At 35.6% G+C, this 18588-nt stretch overlaps 2 protein-coding genes and 1 long non-coding RNA gene across 6 annotated transcripts in view; 1 reads left to right on the forward strand and 2 right to left on the reverse strand.

Annotated features, from left to right (window-relative positions):
• Positions 1-15148, forward strand: part of LOC124294210 — a 51489-nt gene extending 36341 nt beyond the window's left edge. Inside the window, exons 5-7 of the long non-coding RNA XR_006904157.1 lie at positions 13985-14139; positions 14242-14390; positions 14767-15148. This is a non-coding gene — a long non-coding RNA (uncharacterized LOC124294210). The remainder of the gene's footprint in view (positions 1-13984; positions 14140-14241; positions 14391-14766) is intronic.
• On the reverse strand, positions 5697-8485 carry LOC107221862 (40S ribosomal protein S8). Its single transcript, XM_015661019.2, has 5 exons — positions 8372-8485; positions 7809-7939; positions 6517-6768; positions 6100-6229; positions 5697-5850 (listed from the first exon to the last, which is right to left on the reverse strand). Exons 1-5 carry the CDS (start codon positions 8373-8375, stop codon positions 5741-5743), a joined length of 627 nt encoding a protein of 208 aa, XP_015516505.1. The 5' UTR covers positions 8376-8485; the 3' UTR covers positions 5697-5740.
• Positions 8946-16713, reverse strand: LOC107221860 (kinesin-like protein Klp61F). Of its 4 annotated transcripts, none has more exons than XM_046738834.1 (16): positions 16521-16713; positions 15093-15240; positions 14232-14381; positions 14001-14161; positions 13570-13719; positions 13147-13383; positions 12654-13029; positions 12297-12568; positions 12040-12179; positions 11809-11927; positions 11180-11524; positions 10839-11066; positions 10581-10760; positions 10218-10344; positions 9901-10019; positions 8946-9708 (listed from the first exon to the last, which is right to left on the reverse strand). In XM_046738834.1, the coding sequence occupies exons 1-16, from the start codon at positions 16589-16591 to the stop codon at positions 9583-9585; spliced, it is 2949 nt and encodes a 982-aa protein (XP_046594790.1). In that variant the 5' UTR covers positions 16592-16713; the 3' UTR covers positions 8946-9582. The 4 variants fall into 4 exon arrangements, with proteins under 4 accessions (XP_046594790.1, XP_046594789.1, XP_046594788.1 ...); XM_046738833.1 differs by having other exon boundaries at positions 8946-9712; positions 9888-10019; positions 10218-10440; XM_046738832.1 differs by having other exon boundaries at positions 8947-9708; positions 10218-10440.
• Between the last annotated feature and the right edge of the window lie 1875 nt (positions 16714-18588).

The raw sequence follows: 18588 nt of genomic DNA on the forward strand, positions 1-18588 counted from the left end.
AACAAAAAAGCATCCGCCGTCCTCCTCCCCCGCCGCCCCTCCCTCCTCTCCGCGGCCGACCGGCAGGCAACTCTCGCGGGGCAAAAACTAGCCTCCCTCCCTCCCTCCCTCCCTCCCACCGCATCGTTTCTTCGCCGACGGTTTCGCCGAGCGTTTCTACCCCGCCCCGCACCGCACCGCTGCGGGGCGCCCCTCTGATCGTCCTTTTCCTTTTCCTTTTCCTTCTCCTATACTCTTCGTGCGTACACAGAGTGGGGGTGAGGATGTAGAAATATTGGAAAACGGAAGTCACGATGTCGAATTTTTCTGAACGCGAAAATAGGTATTTATAAAATTTCGAAATGTAGGAAAGTTCGAGGTATAGATTAGTCCAAAATATCGAATGCATAAGATACATAGAAAGTAATGACGTCGGAAATCTGGCTATTCTAGATATGCGTACCACCTAGTTTTGCTTTTTATGTTGTCGCCTTTTACGATTAGGCATGTACATACATTGCGACTATTTTTTATATACTTCAACTTTCCGTATTTTGAAATTCTACGAAATTGATTATTTCATCTCAGATAATTCAGCATCGTGGTCCGCCTTATATTTTACGTATTTCCTAATATTTCTTCAGTCTAGCCCCGAACCGCCTACGCTCCCTGCTTCTCCTGTACGTAGGCACTACGCCTTACGCCTCGAGCTCCGCGGCCCCGCGAGGACGAAGGAGACATTTCGGATCCCCTTCTTCCCCCCCCCCCCCCCCGAACGTCTTACGCTTGGGGTCGGTACCAGCCCCTTTTTTACCTCCCTCTCCTCGCCCGTTTTACCCCCGCTTACCCCTTTCAGACTGTCCGCTGCACCTTTGGTGCGCGCCCCGACGAACGAACGAGTTCGCTTCCTGAACTTCCCCTTTTCTTCGCGTCACGACTCACGAATCGTCCTCTCTCGTCTCTCTTCTTCGAACCGGCGCGGCGTGGCGCTATGAGTTCGTGTGTTCGCAGACCTTTACTTTTCGCGCCGAAAAAACTGTGAGGCTTTTTCATTCGGGCGTCGTTTCTTTCGGAACTTTTTCTCATCCTCCTCGGTCTTGTCTTTTTTATTTTTTTTTTTTCTCTTTTTACTTTTTATTCTTACATGCTTTCCTTTTTTGCTCTCGCTTCTCCTTCCTATAATGCTTTTTCTTCGTTACTTTTTTTTTCTATCTCTATCCTCGACGCTCAGTATACGACTTACGCACCGTGAGAGAATTCTCGGATTTGCATATCGAATATCTGATAGGTCGTGTATACGTCTATCTATAGTCATTCTTTTTGTTTCCTCCACGTCCTGCCTGATACTCTTGGATCGTTCTCGGATCAAAACATCCTAAAAACGCGACATGTATAATACGTGACGCTGAATCCAAAAATGTTTCGGATATTTTTACTTGTCATCGATCCTGATGATCATACTGCAGATGTGTTATACTGCTGCACCCAGCTTTTTAAATGCACCTGATTTAGAGAAAAAATTCGATGCGTTAATTACCATAAATCTTGATACTGTTTAGATATGACAAACTTTTCTCGTGTTAGTCAATATCTTTTCATCAAATGTTTGTAAGTAAAGTCCACCAATTTACTTTTACAAATCTGTGGTCCACAACCGTAGTTCGTGAAACCGATAGTCTTATCCGCAGATGTAATCGTATGATATAGTAACGAATTTCCCTCCCAAACTAACAAATTAAGCGTAAAAAACTTTCGAAAAGTCGAATCAGCCAAATAATCTTCCTTCTACTAATATATTCTTTCCATCGTGATTATACTGGTCACTTATCCATTGAATTGACATCCTGAAGGGCGTTGGTCTTATCATTGCGAATTTTAACATATTATAAAGGACTCTGAAATCTCTCCATCAACTGGCGTTAGATATAGAAATAACACCAAGAACTTCATAAAATTTTTGAAATCCTTTTATTATTACGTTCCATAGCTACAGTTTCTTAAAAATTGATTATACTTACATTTCGGGTGAAGCTGATTCAGATTCACTTGAAAACTTTTTTGGTTTTCTAACTCTTTGCTCATTATCAGGCGCAATTTGATTAATACATGTTCTATTCGTCTATTCTACAGTCGATCAGAGTTAATATTTAACATTTATTTGCATTGACAATAAGAAACGGACGAAAATTTGGTCTTTTACTGCCTGAAGGATGTAATATTGCATCAATATTACAATAAATATGACCATGGATCTTGAAAAAATATGATTCGCGACATCTGGCATTAACAATAAAAACAAAAAATCAATACTGTATGATGCAAAAGAAACTGAATCATTATGAGATATGACTTTCTAAATTGGGCACAACCATGCAACCGTCAGCATCGTTCGCAATGAACCAGCCTGCATCAATCGGTACAAGTACGCGAGTAAAATATCATCCAACCAATGAATAGCGGAATAAACAGGCATTCAGCTAGACAGACAGCATATAGATATTTCGTGATGGTATGTACATTAGTATTGAGATATTTTTTGGAGGGTAGGTACAAAATTATTCCGCAATTCCCCAAATTCATTGGGCAGCCAAGTATCCTGCGATACTGTCCCTGGATTCTTATTCGCGAGCAAAAACAATTGATTTTCGTTGAGCCTAATGATATGCGTAGGATAAAGAAATTTAAATAATCAGATTTATGTATGATAATTTAATGAACTTGCAGAGTAAATGCCAATGTATTACATTCAACAGTATTTGTTTTTAATTTCATATTACTGAGAACTTGTGTAGCAAACGCGTCGCAGGTTTTTGGTACGATGGCCATTTTACTATAATTTCGTACAGAGTAAATACAAGTTTTGAAGACTTTTTCATCTTCTGTTAACTTCCACACTATCACAGTTTTTTCTTATGTACGATGGCGTTATCCTTTTTGTGTCTACACCAATGCGAAAATATTCATGAGATAGTTCTTTCACTAAGGAGTTTTGCATTGTTGCGATAATGACATAAAAAAACTTCCACGCTTCAACTAAAATACCGTTTTTTCAAAGACTGTAAGATGTGAGTATTCTCGACAGTGTTTCATTTCGTTTTAGCTGTGGGTGTATATGAAAATATTTGAAAACTTGTTTGACCGACTCGAAACGCCAAAGCTTAATTAACTTATTGGGGTGAGCTTCGAGAAGGAAAATATGTGTGGCTGAAAAATTTCACAGTGACGTACATGACTTTATTACTTGTAACTTTCAAATATGAAAAGTCTTTGGGACTTGAAAAGACAGAAAGCAATAAGAAAATTGAAAAAACTTGTATCTTACACACAGTAAATAAGGGAAGAAAAAATTTTTCTTAACAACACACTTATTATATACATTTATTATTGAAGCATAAATCTCGAGGACTTATAAATTCTCGGAATATACTTTTGCAGTGCATTCACTTTGTCAAGATATAATGTCAAGGCTATTGACCATTTGTAATAAATTATGCAGGCGTGGTTTGTAAAACGATTAATTGTAAACATGTGTACCTCAATTATCAGTAATATATTTCAATTTTGGTGAAAATCAATTCATTTTGCAGTCGAATTTTTACGCGCTATTCCATACAGAAAGCACCTAAACTTGACATGTTGTACTTATAATTTTTCGAAAGTTCAAATATTTTTGCAAGAAAGTCGAGATGTTGACGTATCGAGAATTAAGAATGCAAAAAAGACATCCAGAATATCGCAAGAATCACAACTGAGAAAATTGCATGAAAATTATGGAATATAAAACCGCAATCAGAACATCGCTTGAACAGAATCAAAAGCTTGGTTATCAGTAAGTTTGGTTACGGGAAAATGTTTTTTTTTTTATCGGAGTATCAAGCGTGGGGTAAAATTTCATTTTTTGTAAAATTATACCGTACATAACGAATGGTTCGTTACAAACTCTGTCTGCGGAGACAGCATAACGTTCAATTCAAACTAGAAATATGACTTACCCTGCGAAAGTATGTCCCAGGCACATTATAATTATTACATTCACCCCTGACAACATTTGCATTGTGAATATAATATATTATGATTCAAGAATCATTTTCAGCATCTCATGTGTGAATGCCGATGATGATATTATTAAGATTCTGTTTTCAAACTTAATAAAATGTTGTGAAGAATTATTTTTACCAGTTTCGTCAACGCTTTATTGCATGTATACTATAACTTGAATTCAATATATTGCTTTAATATTAAAATTAAAGACGGGACATGAGATAAAAGTGCCTAAACTCGCAGATTCCATCCGAAATTGGAAAATCTATGGTGTCTTAGATGTCGGCAACATCTTGACATTGAAATTATCATTTTCACTTGATCAAATAACATACTTGGGAACAAATAATAAAATGGGAAGGCCAAGTCTAACATATACATACACAGGATTCATAATTTCAAAGGTAAATGTTAGTTTTCACTTGACCGTTTCGGATGTCCGGGATCTAATTATTATGTATCAATGAATGAGTGTCCAAACATTTTGGTTTGAAGTTAACGACAAGACCGCTAAACACTAGCCTAGCACATGATATTAATCAAATTCTGTGTTTAGTTTCAAAGCAATTGCATATTTATTAGCTAATTATGATTAATTAATTAAAATATTTGTTCTGTTCTATTACTCGAAAATTTTTCCATTATTGCAGAAGATATCAAGATCTGATTTATATCCTCAGATTTTATCTTCGAAATATAGTTGAACAAGAAAAGATGACTGTATGCAGTCAAGTCTAGCAATAAATAGAATAAATATGTTTACACCGCAAATTGAGCGGTTAATGTCCGATTTTGAAAATTACAATGGAGTTTTGAGTATGGTGTCTGTTTGACCGGCCATGCAGCGTTTATTAGCTCTCGATCACAAATATTTTATCGAAAGACCATGTCTCCATTAGATCATGGATTATTTTTGCGTTGCTCTGTAAATGTGCGTTTAATCATTTTGTACAGCGCTCTGGTTTCTAAAAAACTAAAGCGTGCATTTTTAATTAATGCTAAATTTATTTGTACGAGGCTGCAAAATCTTGCTGTTACTAACACATTGACGGCACACAGACGAAATCACCAGTGACGCACAAATTGCGGGGTATCGGAATTTATTATTCTGCAAAGATGTAGAGTTTCATACGGATTTTATACCAATTCATGTAAATTGTCGAAATTATATTTACAATTCTAGCAGTAACCGAAGCATTTCGGAAAACATTTAATATTTTCACTAAAGTGAAAATTTTCTTTAAATATTCGAAATATCGTTAACAGATTGAGGATTCCACTACTAATATCGGGTAATTCGGAGCCAAATCGTTAGGAGCGCTTACGTTTTTAGAAGGAGAAATGATGTATGCGTATGATATATCGGTCAAAGATTAAAATTTGTTCAATTATTTTACTTGTGAGCGTTAATACTTAGCATGTAAACCTGATAAACGACAGTACAAGAACCAGCTATTCCTGATCAACAGCTAAACCAAAGTACACTTGTACAATTTACAACTTGGAATTATTGTACCCTTTCATTTGATGAAGTAGGAAATATTTTGAAATGCTATGTCACGTAATTCTTACCTCAATATCAAAAGCAAATTCACTAATAGAAAAGGAAGCAGGTAAATGTTGACACAGGGTATAACATTCAACAATTACAATTACATTAAATAAATTGATCAATCTTCATTTTATATATTTTATTCACTTGAAGATGGTTACAAGCTCATTATTTAGCCTTCTTACTCTTAATCTTCCTCATGTAGAACTCAAGTTCTTTTCCTTCCAAAATATATCCGTCCGCTCTGCCACACTGTCCTGGTCTGCTAGCAACACAAGCTGTAAACGTGTTTATTTAGTTAATGAGTGTTGGAAATTTTTGTATCAACGGAAAATGCTTTAAAATTGTCGTCAGAACGCTGTGGAAAATGAGTCATCATAATACTCAGAGTAGGTAAGGGTAATCATCACGTTAATTATTGAATAAGAGAAGAGCAAACTGCAAAGTCGAAAGTAAATATTGCATGGATCAACTACCTACTTATTACATACCTATTCAAAAACAAACAAATTTTGAAATTGGCTTACCAAGTACTCTACCAGTGGCAAATTGCTCTTCAAGCGCAGGTTCTACTTTGGCGAAGCGTTGTCTTGCCTTGTACTTGGCTTCTGTCTTTTTTGATCTCTTCTTGTTCAAGATTTCTTCTTCAGCTTCGGTCTGTAATATAATTTTTCTGTGTCATCATCAATACCAAAATTAAAGAAACAGACTGAATGATTAAGAATCAAATCTACTCAATTTCTCAACAACTGCCTAAAATTTATATTCACCAATATTCACGTAGTAGATTTTTTTTTTCCAATGCTTTACTTATACCGTTCTGAATTTCTTCCCAAATAACTCACCTCAAATAATTTAGGGGTTGTGAATTCGATAAGGTGTCATGAAAATGCTAGTAAATATTTGATACCATGATTGAAGGCTGTGTATGATGTATTACGTACCAGCTTAGCTCCTCGTTTACGTCCCAGAGGCAGCACGTAGTGTGATTCATACCATTGACGGAATGGTGTTGCATCAATAGTGACGATGGCATTCTTGACAAGAGTTTTCGTACGGACAAGTTCGTTGTTGGAAGCATTGTACACAACGTCGATAATACGGGTTTTACGAGTCGCACACTCCGATCCCCACGAGAAATTACCCGTGTCCAAACGAAGAGCTCTAAATTTCTTGTTGCCTCCACGAGTACGAACCTTAGCAAAAAAAAAAAAAAAGGTTATCAACTTGAGGAAGAAGAATGTACTATCACTGACTATGTTAGTTTTGAAAACGTCAGAACGCTGTGGAATTAATTGGTGTCCTCATGGCAATCAGACACAAACAAGTTTTCACATCATATTGAATACTATGTGGGAACTGGGAAATTCAGGCTCATGAATAATTTCAAAAGGAATTTGTTTCCATTGCAAATAAATAAATATATATATTACTGATACTTCAGTGTGATTATGAAGATATTTGGAATGACTGAAAGACTTATCATCCAAGATATGTCTATATTTATGTATATTAGTATTATATTGTATACAGAATCACAGTATTGCTTCGATTTCATTGATGTTAATCATTTGAAAATCACTGTTCTTTTTTTATATTTTCTTTTCAGCAATATAATTTTAAACGTAAATAATGTGCAGTTTCCTTCAACCTATATTTCAAACCAACTGGATGTATTACTTTAACCCTGCGTGGTCACACTGGGTTGATTTTGTTCCAAGTGAAATTTCACTTAAGAATTCCTGGAAAACCGAAAAGCGACAGGGCGCAGCTTTCGTTACTAAAAGAACTATCGTAATAAGATAGTAAAAATTATCGTGGATTGATTTTTCATAAAAATCCTTAATTTTCCTCTCCTCAAAATTGTGCATTTCCAAGCGATCCAAAAATTATATTTCTTTCAGTAGAACCGATCAAAGCCCAGTTCTTCTCAAACATTAGAGTTTATAGATTAGTAAACCATAATTATCAACTGTTGAAATTTGGGCCAAAACAAGTTTTTCGACAGTTTTCACTCAGATGCCAATATATAGTATAAAATATAATGACTGTTGTGCTCAAATAATTATGGACACACATTCTAGAGAGATTCGAAAGTTTTCAAGAATTCTTTTGATTTGTTAAATTAACTCAACATGTTGAAAACTGTTCGTGGACGTTTTCGACCGGGTGCTACTGGACAGAATTAGTTGTTGTGTATACTCTTGTGAGAATAACTAACACGATAAGAACTCACAGTGTGTATACGCTGAGGGCCAAGTTTGGTGTTAGCAGCAGGGCGACCCAACTCGAACTTCCTCTTCTTACGCAGAGGCTTCCTTTTGCCTCCGGTAGCACGTCGCTTATGCCAGTGATCCCGGGATATACCTTTGGAAAATATTGTACATGTTATTGATCAATTGACAATATGAATACGAAGTGTCTATGCATAGACACGAGAAAGTGAGGTTATGCTAGCGCAATTCTACCTGTACAAAAATTCGATAAAACAATCAATAAGTTGAATTACAATTAGATGTGACGCGTTTCAGCGACTGAGTTCGGAAGTTGCAGCAGCTATGAGTAATGCGTGTAAATAACTAGGAAAAAATCACATGTCTAAATATCACAACACTGGAAGCAGTGTCAAAAAACAGTACGTGTTTTCGAAGTTTATAAGGAATATTATACAAAAATAGCTACTGGGTTACTTAAAAGAAGGTCTTGGGAACAAGATATCGTCAAAATTTGCGGATTTATGTGTGTAAAATCACAGATGTGCGTCGATTTCGGTTTTCATTCAGAAAACGAGACACTCACCCATCTTGCTAGCGGGCTAAAAGAAGCAGGAACTACTCGCCAGCCAAAACCTATGGTTGGAATATCCGGTATGGAGAAGGTTGCCGATCACTTCCGCAAGAGGCGCACTTCATACGTAAGTTTACAGTCTCTCACGGACTAGTCCGTGCCAGCCCTCTGACATGCTCTGACACACCTGCTAAAAGCGGTTTGCAAAATGTCCCTTGATTTTGTCGCCAATTTCCACCACTAGTGGCGCTAGTAGTTACCTGACGAGTTTGCGCGCAGTCAGCGAGGGCAGCGAGCGTATCAGAAGTCTACTAGCGCCACGTAAAGTCACTAAAAAAACGGGGACAAGACGCGTACAATTTTTTAGTATACGAGCAGTGGTGAGTGTCAGGGGGCTGGTCCGTGCAGTGGCTCTACGAACAGTGTGGCCCATGTGTAGCCAAAACGCGTACTGATTGGCTTGGAAAACGATCCCGCCAGTTATTTAAAAAATTTACCATTAACATTTAACGAGCCGACCGAATGATTAATTCAGAGACATTGCGCATGTAAGTATATATTTTTAATGTGATTTATCTTAACAACAATATCTTTCTACATGCATAAAAGAAGGTTGCAATTTACATTATATCAGATTTACAATTAGAAAAATTATTTATGAAGGTATAATAATGAACAACTGCCTTCATAAAATCAATATATATATGATATTTATGGTACTAATTTTTGACATATTAACATGAAACTTTTTCTCTTATATCAGATTAGCGTAGTTTAATTGAAATGGTGATATTGAAGGTATTTTGACGATATGTTTATAAAATTTTTCTTTCCATATATTGCGTTCAAAATTTACAGAGCTTGATAATATATTATTTTTATGATCTAAGTTTACTTTCTCATATTTATACCGAGATGTGGTAATCAGGGGGAAGGAATAAAAATAATTTGAAGATTACACTGTACTAGGATGAGAGGAAATTTTTCAAATATGTATAAATCGGTTACTTGCCACACCTTCCTCAAACACTTTTACCCTACACACTATATTTATAAAATTAATTGACTAATCTTTTATATATGCTAAAAACAAAGTCTTATTATATCTGATTTATAAAATTCAAAGCTATCAGAACTAGATTTCTACCTGATAGTGTGCTTTTGGCCAGCCTAAGCAAATAAAATTGAATAATAAACACAACAATCGAAAGGGTGGACTTCATTTAGTTATCCGTCCCAAAAACACTTCGATCAAGTAGATCAGACGACTTAAATGTAAGTATTATCCGCTTTGGTTGAACAATCCGAGATTTTACATGCTCTTCTCTGTTGTTTTCGTTGTGGCAGGTCTGTAAAGGAGTCGAATATTTCCAAAAATTCCACCATCTTATGAGATTCAACATCACTTTTGTGGATAAAATATGAATTTACTGTATTGCCGGTGACTGAAAATCAATGTCAATGTGAATAAAATATAAGTGTATTTTACCAAGAAAATGGTTTGTGAAACAATTGAATTAATATGACATAACAGCACTGACCTCATTATTGGTGACGGTGTCGTTTATTAAGGCACGAAAGTGTTGAATTATTCGCTGATGGGGTGAGGTTTCAGCGAGCTCTTTTGGATAGCGATACTCCGTTTTCACTGGTGTACTTCCTACGATTAGTATTCATCAATGTTATTTATTGTAGCTAGCTAAAGCACAAGTTAACTACTTTTGGAATATAGAATAATGATTAAAGAGATCTAATTCAAAACATCGTTTCAATTTGTGAAAACTAGCTCAATTTAAAAAAAATTGATGTGAAAAAGGCTATTGACAACGTAACTAGTGCTTCACTAATCCTGCAGTACCTGTGGGAATATCTCTTCGGACGTCTTCAGTAATGAATTTATCAACTTGATGTAGTGTTATGCGTAATTTAGCAGCGACATCAGTTGCCCACCGAGTGGCTCTTAAACTCTGTTCCTCAAGTTTATGCTGCAATTCATGATTAAATTGCCTGGATTCACTTCGTTGGGACTCCAAAAATTCATCACGATTTACACTAGCATTTGCAACTAATTGTTCTAACACCTGGTAAATACATTTATTACAATTCAAATTTAACAACAGTATGAATATTTTAATTCAATTTTGTTATGTTCACAAATAAAAAAAGAAATTTTTTTCCATAATTCCAAAAATATATGATTTTTCAAATTGAGTTGGCTTACTTGAGCACTTGACAATATTTTTTGCCGCTCCTGCTGAATTACTTCTTGTAATTTAGCTGTACGCTGTTTAGCTACTTCACAATGTTTAATCCAAACTGTACTGCTGTCTTGAAGTTGGGTTTGTAGTTCATCTACTAATTTATACCGATGAGCAGCATCAGTATCTACTATCGATACAACCTTTAAGCATATGATGCAAGGGGTAATATTTTCATTTTGACGTAAAGTACTTTGTATCATCTAGAAAAAAAGTGTTACCTCATTAACACCAAATTGTACTTCATTCTTGACAACGTGAATTTCTTCTTTGACTCTATCCTCATAGCATTGTTCACTTTTTACAACGTTTTGACATGATTCAATTGCATCAGTATTAATATTGTCATTGATTTTGCCAATGTTCATTAAAATGTTAGTAACCTCTGTGTGATTTGCTTCGTTCGATTTACACATGGCCGTAAATTGATTACATAAATGCTCAAATTCCTGAAAATATGGTATATCATATATATATAGATACATCATAATTGAACATATTATATGAGAATCACAAAACAAGCAGAATCGCGAAGCAATATATTTGTATATGGTCAACCAACCCCTTTGAATGATTTGCTATTCTGAAGTATCTCGCTTTCTTTGGTTTGTACTGCTAGGATGTGCGCCTTAACGTTTGTGATGTTCTGTGACAGCCGTTGCCTACTCATTGTCAAATTATGGCAAATATCTTTCTTTGCAATTTCAATGTATGTAGACATTTTTTCCAATTTTTCTGTTACGCATGCAGATAAGGTTTGCAACTTTTTTTGCATGGTAGCTTCAATTAGATCCTCAAGTTTTGATGCCAACATCAGAGATATTTCATTGAGAAGTTGAATTTCGTGATCAGATACAGTGGTAATGTTTTGCAGGTGTTCATTTATCCAAGCTTGGTACGTGTTGAACTGAACACAATAAAATTCTATATACCCATATGAAACCAGTCAAGGATATTTAACCTTGCTAATAGAACAAGTTTTTTTGAAGTTTACTATTAAATACTAGTATAGTACATGACCTATTCAAAATGACAAGACTATAAGTTGTGAATACACATTGTCGATGGTCAAAAGTTTTGATCCTTTTATCTAAGGTTTTAGAAAATAAACGATTCTTATTTAAAATGTAAATTGTTTTAACTTGAATTTGGACGTGACAGTTGAGTTTCTATTGTAACCAAAATACTCACAGAACAATCTGTATGTTCAATTAAAGATGACTTTGCCATAGATTGCCTGTTAACAAGATCTTTACAGATATGTTGAATTGTAGTGTCGATGCCTGTATTTTGTACTCTCAGTTGTAAGCCTACAGGTATTTAGGAATAAAGAAAAAAGTTAACACGCAACAGCCTCAAGTCGATAAATCAAATTCTTTTAGTGTATTATGTATAAAGTATAACCTGATATTATAAGCTCACCTATATCGTTTTTTGTGTTTATACAAACTTGCAGTAAATTATGGAGATATTCGATGCAGTCTTTCTCAATTTCTTCCACTCCCTTCGTGATGTCTTGCTGAAATTGCTGTTTGAGTTTTTCATTTTCTTGTTCCACTTGACTGTAATGCAATAAGAAAATACATGTATTCTTTCATCTCCCTACTATAATGAGCATATTTAGGGAATCGACTATCACAAGTGAAAACAATCGAATTATTAAAATTTTTCTCATTTACGTTTTGCGACTAATTACATCACAGAGCTTATGAGTGTCATTGATAGCAATATCGGCAACTTCTAGTAACTGATGCGCTTGGGATGAGAGAAGTTTTTCAGTTGCAGCATGTTTTTCAACTAAGTATGCAGTTTCATCACGTTTCTGTTTAGTCTTCGTTAATTCGCTTTCAGTTACTTTCAAAATACCTTCAATATTCGTAAGTTCTGTTTGTGTTCTATATAAATCGTTTGTATTGACTTGATAAGCAGTTTGTAAGTTGTTAAAAATTTCCTATTAACACAGTATTTACATTAGTTGGTGGATACATTTCAACACTTATTCATATGTAAAATATCGTAGAAACAGTGCTACTTACATCTTTTTTATTCTTCTGTTCTTCCAGAGCCTTGATGTGATTGATCTTATCAGTGATATCTTTCTCCATAGAATCTATTTTAACTCGCATATTATTAAAATTTTCGTATGCTAAATAAACCCCATTGCGATTTCGGGTAGCCAGTAGATCGTGTCGCAGTCTTTCGATTTCCTCAGTGTATTCTTTGAGAAGTGCTTTCTTGGATAATTTTTGATTGAGTTCTGGTCTATTCGTAATGTTTCTTGCCCGATGTGCATAGTCCAAAGTGGAAAGTGTTTCTTCCAAATTAATACTAGCTGGTGACACAGTAGCGATTATTGAAGTTTTGGTACGACCTCCGAGAGACTCTTGAAGTAATCTTGTCAATTTGGACTCTCTATTTAGTTAAAAAGTTATGTTATAGTTTCTGACATGAAGAGTGATGGGATAATTATTAAAAAAAAAAAGCATATTAAAAATTATAATTGAATGGAATAAAATGTACCAATCGTACCGATAAGGAATATGTGGTGCTCGTTCAACAAGCGAAGTAATTACTCTACCAAGGGTTAGTAGAGACTGATTGATATTTCCTGCTTCTCTTGCTCTTCGGTCCACAGCGCCGGATCTTCCTACATTTTCACTTCCCGCCAAGTCGACCAAATTCAATTTTCCCGTTTTCAATAATTCTTCTCCGTCGACTGTATTTTCTTTTATGTGTATTGTAATTGAAAATACAGTGTGAGACCGACTGCAATGCACGAATCCAACTTTAACAGTACTGTCTCTATAAATCTATTTACGACAATGGTGACTTGAATCAAAAACATTCAATGAAACCGATATTTGTAGATATAAAAAAATCCATTGTTTTAAAAGAATTCATTTCGACAGTAGAAGAAATCAGTGTGATTCTTAGTACACTTGGTTCACTGACCTGGATTGTGCATTCATAAGAGTAGCGGCTTTCTGCCTTTTTTCTGAACCTTTTTCGAGTATCTTATACACTTCGCACTTATTGTAAACTGTCACTTCTTCCAATCCGTGGATTATAACGGCCCCTTTCTTACAAGCATCCTCGTACAATCTACCAATATGTGAAGGTATTTTAGAAAGACCGATAAGTATCATAGTAGTAACATGGAACTCAATAAAGCACAGTGTCCAAAGTAAGTATTTTTACGATGGGATGAAATAACCCCTTGCAAATAAATGTATTTTCAAATCTTACATATGACTACAATGTTTTTCTGGAAGTATTCCGATCTACTTCACTATTAGCTTTTCTGATGGAATTTTGCAAGTTCGTGTTCTTTTACGATTAGATATTCATGATGGATTCTACTTTCTAGGATGTGTGAATCGAACCTTATTTTAGATATGTCGTCGTTTGAAGCGAGAAGATCAAATAACTCCTCATTATATAATTCAAGAAAACTGACGCGTACTGAATATTCCTGCACATCCAATGTGTGCAGTTCATCAAATAAATGACTCAACGAGCGAGGTATGATTCCTGCATTTGTGTCCTGTGTGAAAAGATTCAAGTATTATAAAAGTTGAAAAAATTCAAATTAGAAAATAATTTTGTCTGCTTACACTATTCCAGTACAAAGATGGGTCATTGCTTACACCTTCCATGGTAAAAGTTTTACCTGTACCAGTTTGTCCATAAGCAAAAACTGTACAGTTATAGCCTGCTAAAACTTCTTGCACTAAAGGGCTGACCACCGCTTGATAAATACTGACCTGTGAAACGTAAGAGATTGAAAATTAATTGATAAAATGACTAACAAAAAATTCAAACTGTTGATTAAATATTCCGATAAAAAGTAACTTGTTAACATTTTTAATCATTTCTGTAATATCTCAATGACTTTTGAAAAAAAAATTATGCTTTAAGAAGTTTTTGCTATCACAAAATCACAAAACAATTTTTAGATACACTGTATATATTCCAGAATAAGTTTACAAATTCATTTAAACTTGATGCAAAATTATTTTTCATTATGTCGAAAAAAGTCGGAAATATGTAGTATGATATAAAACATCAGCTAGAAGCTATAGAAATATTTGTTAACTGCTTTCATAGAAAATACGATTGAATTGTAATGTGTTGTAAATCCAATTGCAGTTTTGAAATACAACCAAATGTTTGAGTGCTACTCAGCTGGGAACCGCGCTGCATGTTTTCACCATGCCGAGGAATCTGTATACCAAGCACTGACCTCCCTGAAGTCAATAAAAGAGGGAACTACAAGGTTCTCCGGGTCAAACCATTGCGACCATTAATTGCAAATTACTTATTACAGGATACATCTAGAAACCTTTGTGAACCTTTTTTTTTTTGCCTAATAGACCTCACTATTTGTATGACTAAATAATATAAATTCCTTATTCAGAAAACGAATCCCAATCACAACAAGTACAAGTACAACAAATATAAGAACACAGTCTTACCTGTTTGGACAAAGGTCCAAAAACTTTATCAAACGTGAATTTCTTAGAAAGCTTGTCCGGAGGTTTCTCATACACGATAATGTCTTTGCTAGAAGATACTTCTATCACTGTTGAGGATTTACCCAACTTTTCCGCATCATTTGCTGGTCTGCAAATAATAAACACAGCACAATTAGCATGAAATAAATTTTTCAATGCAGTGTTTGTAAAATTCGATTTTATGCCTTGTTTTGCGGGTGTAAAATGCAATTGCACGCACATGTGTGTCTAAAATGAAAAACTTACAAATTTTATTAAAAACGTTATCATACGCAATAAAAAATTCATGGTAGTATGTTCAAACTTATTGTCTTCTGTTTATTCTATATTAGCAACATCAATGATTCACATAATAAATAGAAAGAAGTGAATATTGATTATTCATTATATGGATTGTTGAGGATTGCTCATGTACATTGTAATTTATTCTTGCAATTCAAAAGACAACTACTGATGTGAAAAAAGGTAAACATTCATCATTTACCATTTAAGTTATTAAGGTTGCTAATATGAATGATCATTTATTTTTGGAATTTGAATGGCAGCTATGAATAAAAAAAAAAAGTGAATATTGATTATTTATCATGTGAATGACTGATGTTGCTATAATATAGAATATATGCAAGATAATTATTTTAGTCATATTTCCATGAATCGATTTTATTTTTAAAAGAATATTCTTAGGTATGGGAGGGGGGGGGGGGGGGGGTTCCCAGGGTGAGGATTCACCCCTGCATCCTTCGACCTGCTTCCGACCGCTGGTCACCTCTGATACATTGCAACAATGTATGTCTGATTATTATTTCTGTTATTCTTAGCCCACCACTGAGATTTTTTATGAATTTCACGCACAATGCATCAGAAAATGCTCTTGGCAACTGCTATGCAGAATTGTACACTCTTGTATACTATAATCGCGAGACACTTGGGCCGGCCTGGCCAACCCACGTGCGCGACGATCAAACTCTGTTATACACGCACTTGTTGCGAAAAATACTATTTTTGACATTTAAAATAGCTCAGAGTGAAGTGTTCTTTCGATTTACCGCATTATGTGAAAACTTGCTTTGTGAGTAGAATTTATAGTACCACTCAGATTAGACCTTTCGTCGGGTTTTTTTGAGCAGCAACAATGTAGGATTAGTGAACTTGTTTACACAGAAGCATCAATGCTTGACAGTGGTATTTGACAGAAGATGAAACCACAATGAAATATCGAATGAATCATTAAATACTTTGGTGAACGGGGTTGATCGAAATATATTACATACACGTAATTTATGAATAATGGAAAGTGAGGGTTTGTAATGATTTGTGATTGCCATGCTTTTTGGATGACGACAAACTCAATTAAGGCTTGGATTATTTGTACTTTATTCGAACAAGTACCTGACACGAACGAAGACTTGAATGTGTTGGTTTTTATCCTTTTTGCTTGCCCGCGTTTCGGCCATTTTCATTCAGAAGTAGTTTCAGATATTTTTACTATACAACGGAGAATCCCCGCATAATTAGTTTGCCTTTGGTGTTTCGCTCTTGTAGCCGTTGAAGCAAACTTTCGAGTTCGGTGTTTGAATCAACTGCCGCCAGAGGTATCCGTAATGAGCCGTATGGCCACGAAACATTAACTGAGGATATACGTCAGTGAACGTATTGGGGGCAAGTTGAAAAAGTGTCCAGTTGTAAGCTGCAAGTAACAGTTCAACAACCCACCAGAATAGCGCTAGCGCAGCAAAAGAGCATGATATGAATTAACAGTTGTAGTCGGAGTGAAGAAGTACCCTTGGGAGTGAAGTGTGCTGAGTTCAACAATTCAATATTTCTGGTGACTCAGTAGTCAGTGAAATTGCAGTATACAAAACCTCAACTATTTACGTAGTCCAAAATAATTTAGTACATTCGTTGACTGAAGAATATAAAGACAGTTGCTCTAATGGCTTTGGTGTGACAACCGAAAATCTTCGTGCGCTTAAGCTCCCTTAGATGTTCCAAGGGTAGAGTCGAGAACTTATTGTAGAACATCAGAGAGATACCGATTTCGACATGATGCTGGCTACATTCACCTTCCAAGTAACACAGCTTCGCAATGGTAAGCCCAAGCCAGTACTTGGCCGTCTGTACTTATCGACTTGTCGGCGATACAAGAAATTAATAACGAGAATAAATTTCTTCCAAAATTCGGAGCAAAACAGTCATTTAATTAAAGCATAGGTACCCGAGAGAAGAATGTATACATATTTATATCAGATGTAATAATGATGCAGAGACCAAACAGTACACATGTATATGCTGTCCTAGTACAATATTAATATATATGATCCATTTACGATTAATACGTGATGCATACTATAAATTTTATAATTTTCCAAAAGACAAACTGAATCATCTACAATAATACGTCTATCATATGGAAATAGAAGAATTAGTCATTTCGAAATGAGATTCTGTTCGACATGCGCTCGATGTATTCCATAACATTGATATTCATAATTATTCGAACAAATTTTCATTTGTTCACTCGATCTTGAATTTTCGTAGGCATAGAATCGAAACGCTGTTTTAGCTAGTCGCAAGTGAAGTACCTACTTTGGGTAGAGCAGCAGAATTGTTTTCGAAGAGTGTTCGTATGAAAAAGAATTCAGAGTAACTGTAACACATCACGGATGCGCTAATTTTGATCGAAATGAAACGGATGCTCCGTATGTGAGACAGTATTTAACGCAGTGTCCTGATTTAAAGACCTGAAAACGTGATTGTCGGTATTTTTTATTTTTTTGATAGGGAGTAAAAGAACGAAGCTTCTTAAAACTTCGAGTGTATTTTATCACACATTTGAAAGGTACGAGCAAAAATTTTGACCATCCAAGTGTCGCAGATCGGCAGGGTTATTAACTGACTCGTTAACTGAAGAATATATCTTCAGTCAAAGGTTGACCATCGAAGAGCCTAGCCGCTTCAGTCGGGAATCGGCAGGAAAGATGAAGTGCGTATTTCTTGTCTGAAATGTAGAAACTAAAATCATTATACATCATGTCATATTATACATAGTATTGAAGTTCGAAACTAGAGTTTGGATGTTCGGATGTGCAGAATGTGACGTCGCCGAAAATTTTTTTTCTCTTGACGTCATCGATCTATATAGACGAAAATCAGTTAACCGAATTCCTCAGTCTGGAAACAACCGCGCAGTAGAGAGGACGTATGAAAACCGCGCTCCGCAGATTTCGAGTATCGGGTTCTCTACCTCCTGAATCCTGCGCTCTGAGTCCACTTTCTGGTGTAACTCGAGTTCCAGGACAAGCGCTGGGTGGTTCCTGCACTCCAGGTCCGCTACCTGGTGAAACTCGACTTCAGAACAAGCGCTCCGTAGTTTCTGCGCTCCAGGTCCGCCACCTGGTGAATCTAGACTCTCGGAGGACAAGAAAGACGAGGAGAACAAGGTGGACGAGGAGGACGA

Source organism: Neodiprion lecontei, chromosome 4, assembly GCF_021901455.1.
Source record: "Neodiprion lecontei isolate iyNeoLeco1 chromosome 4, iyNeoLeco1.1, whole genome shotgun sequence".
Taxonomy (NCBI): domain Eukaryota; kingdom Metazoa; phylum Arthropoda; class Insecta; order Hymenoptera; family Diprionidae; genus Neodiprion; species Neodiprion lecontei.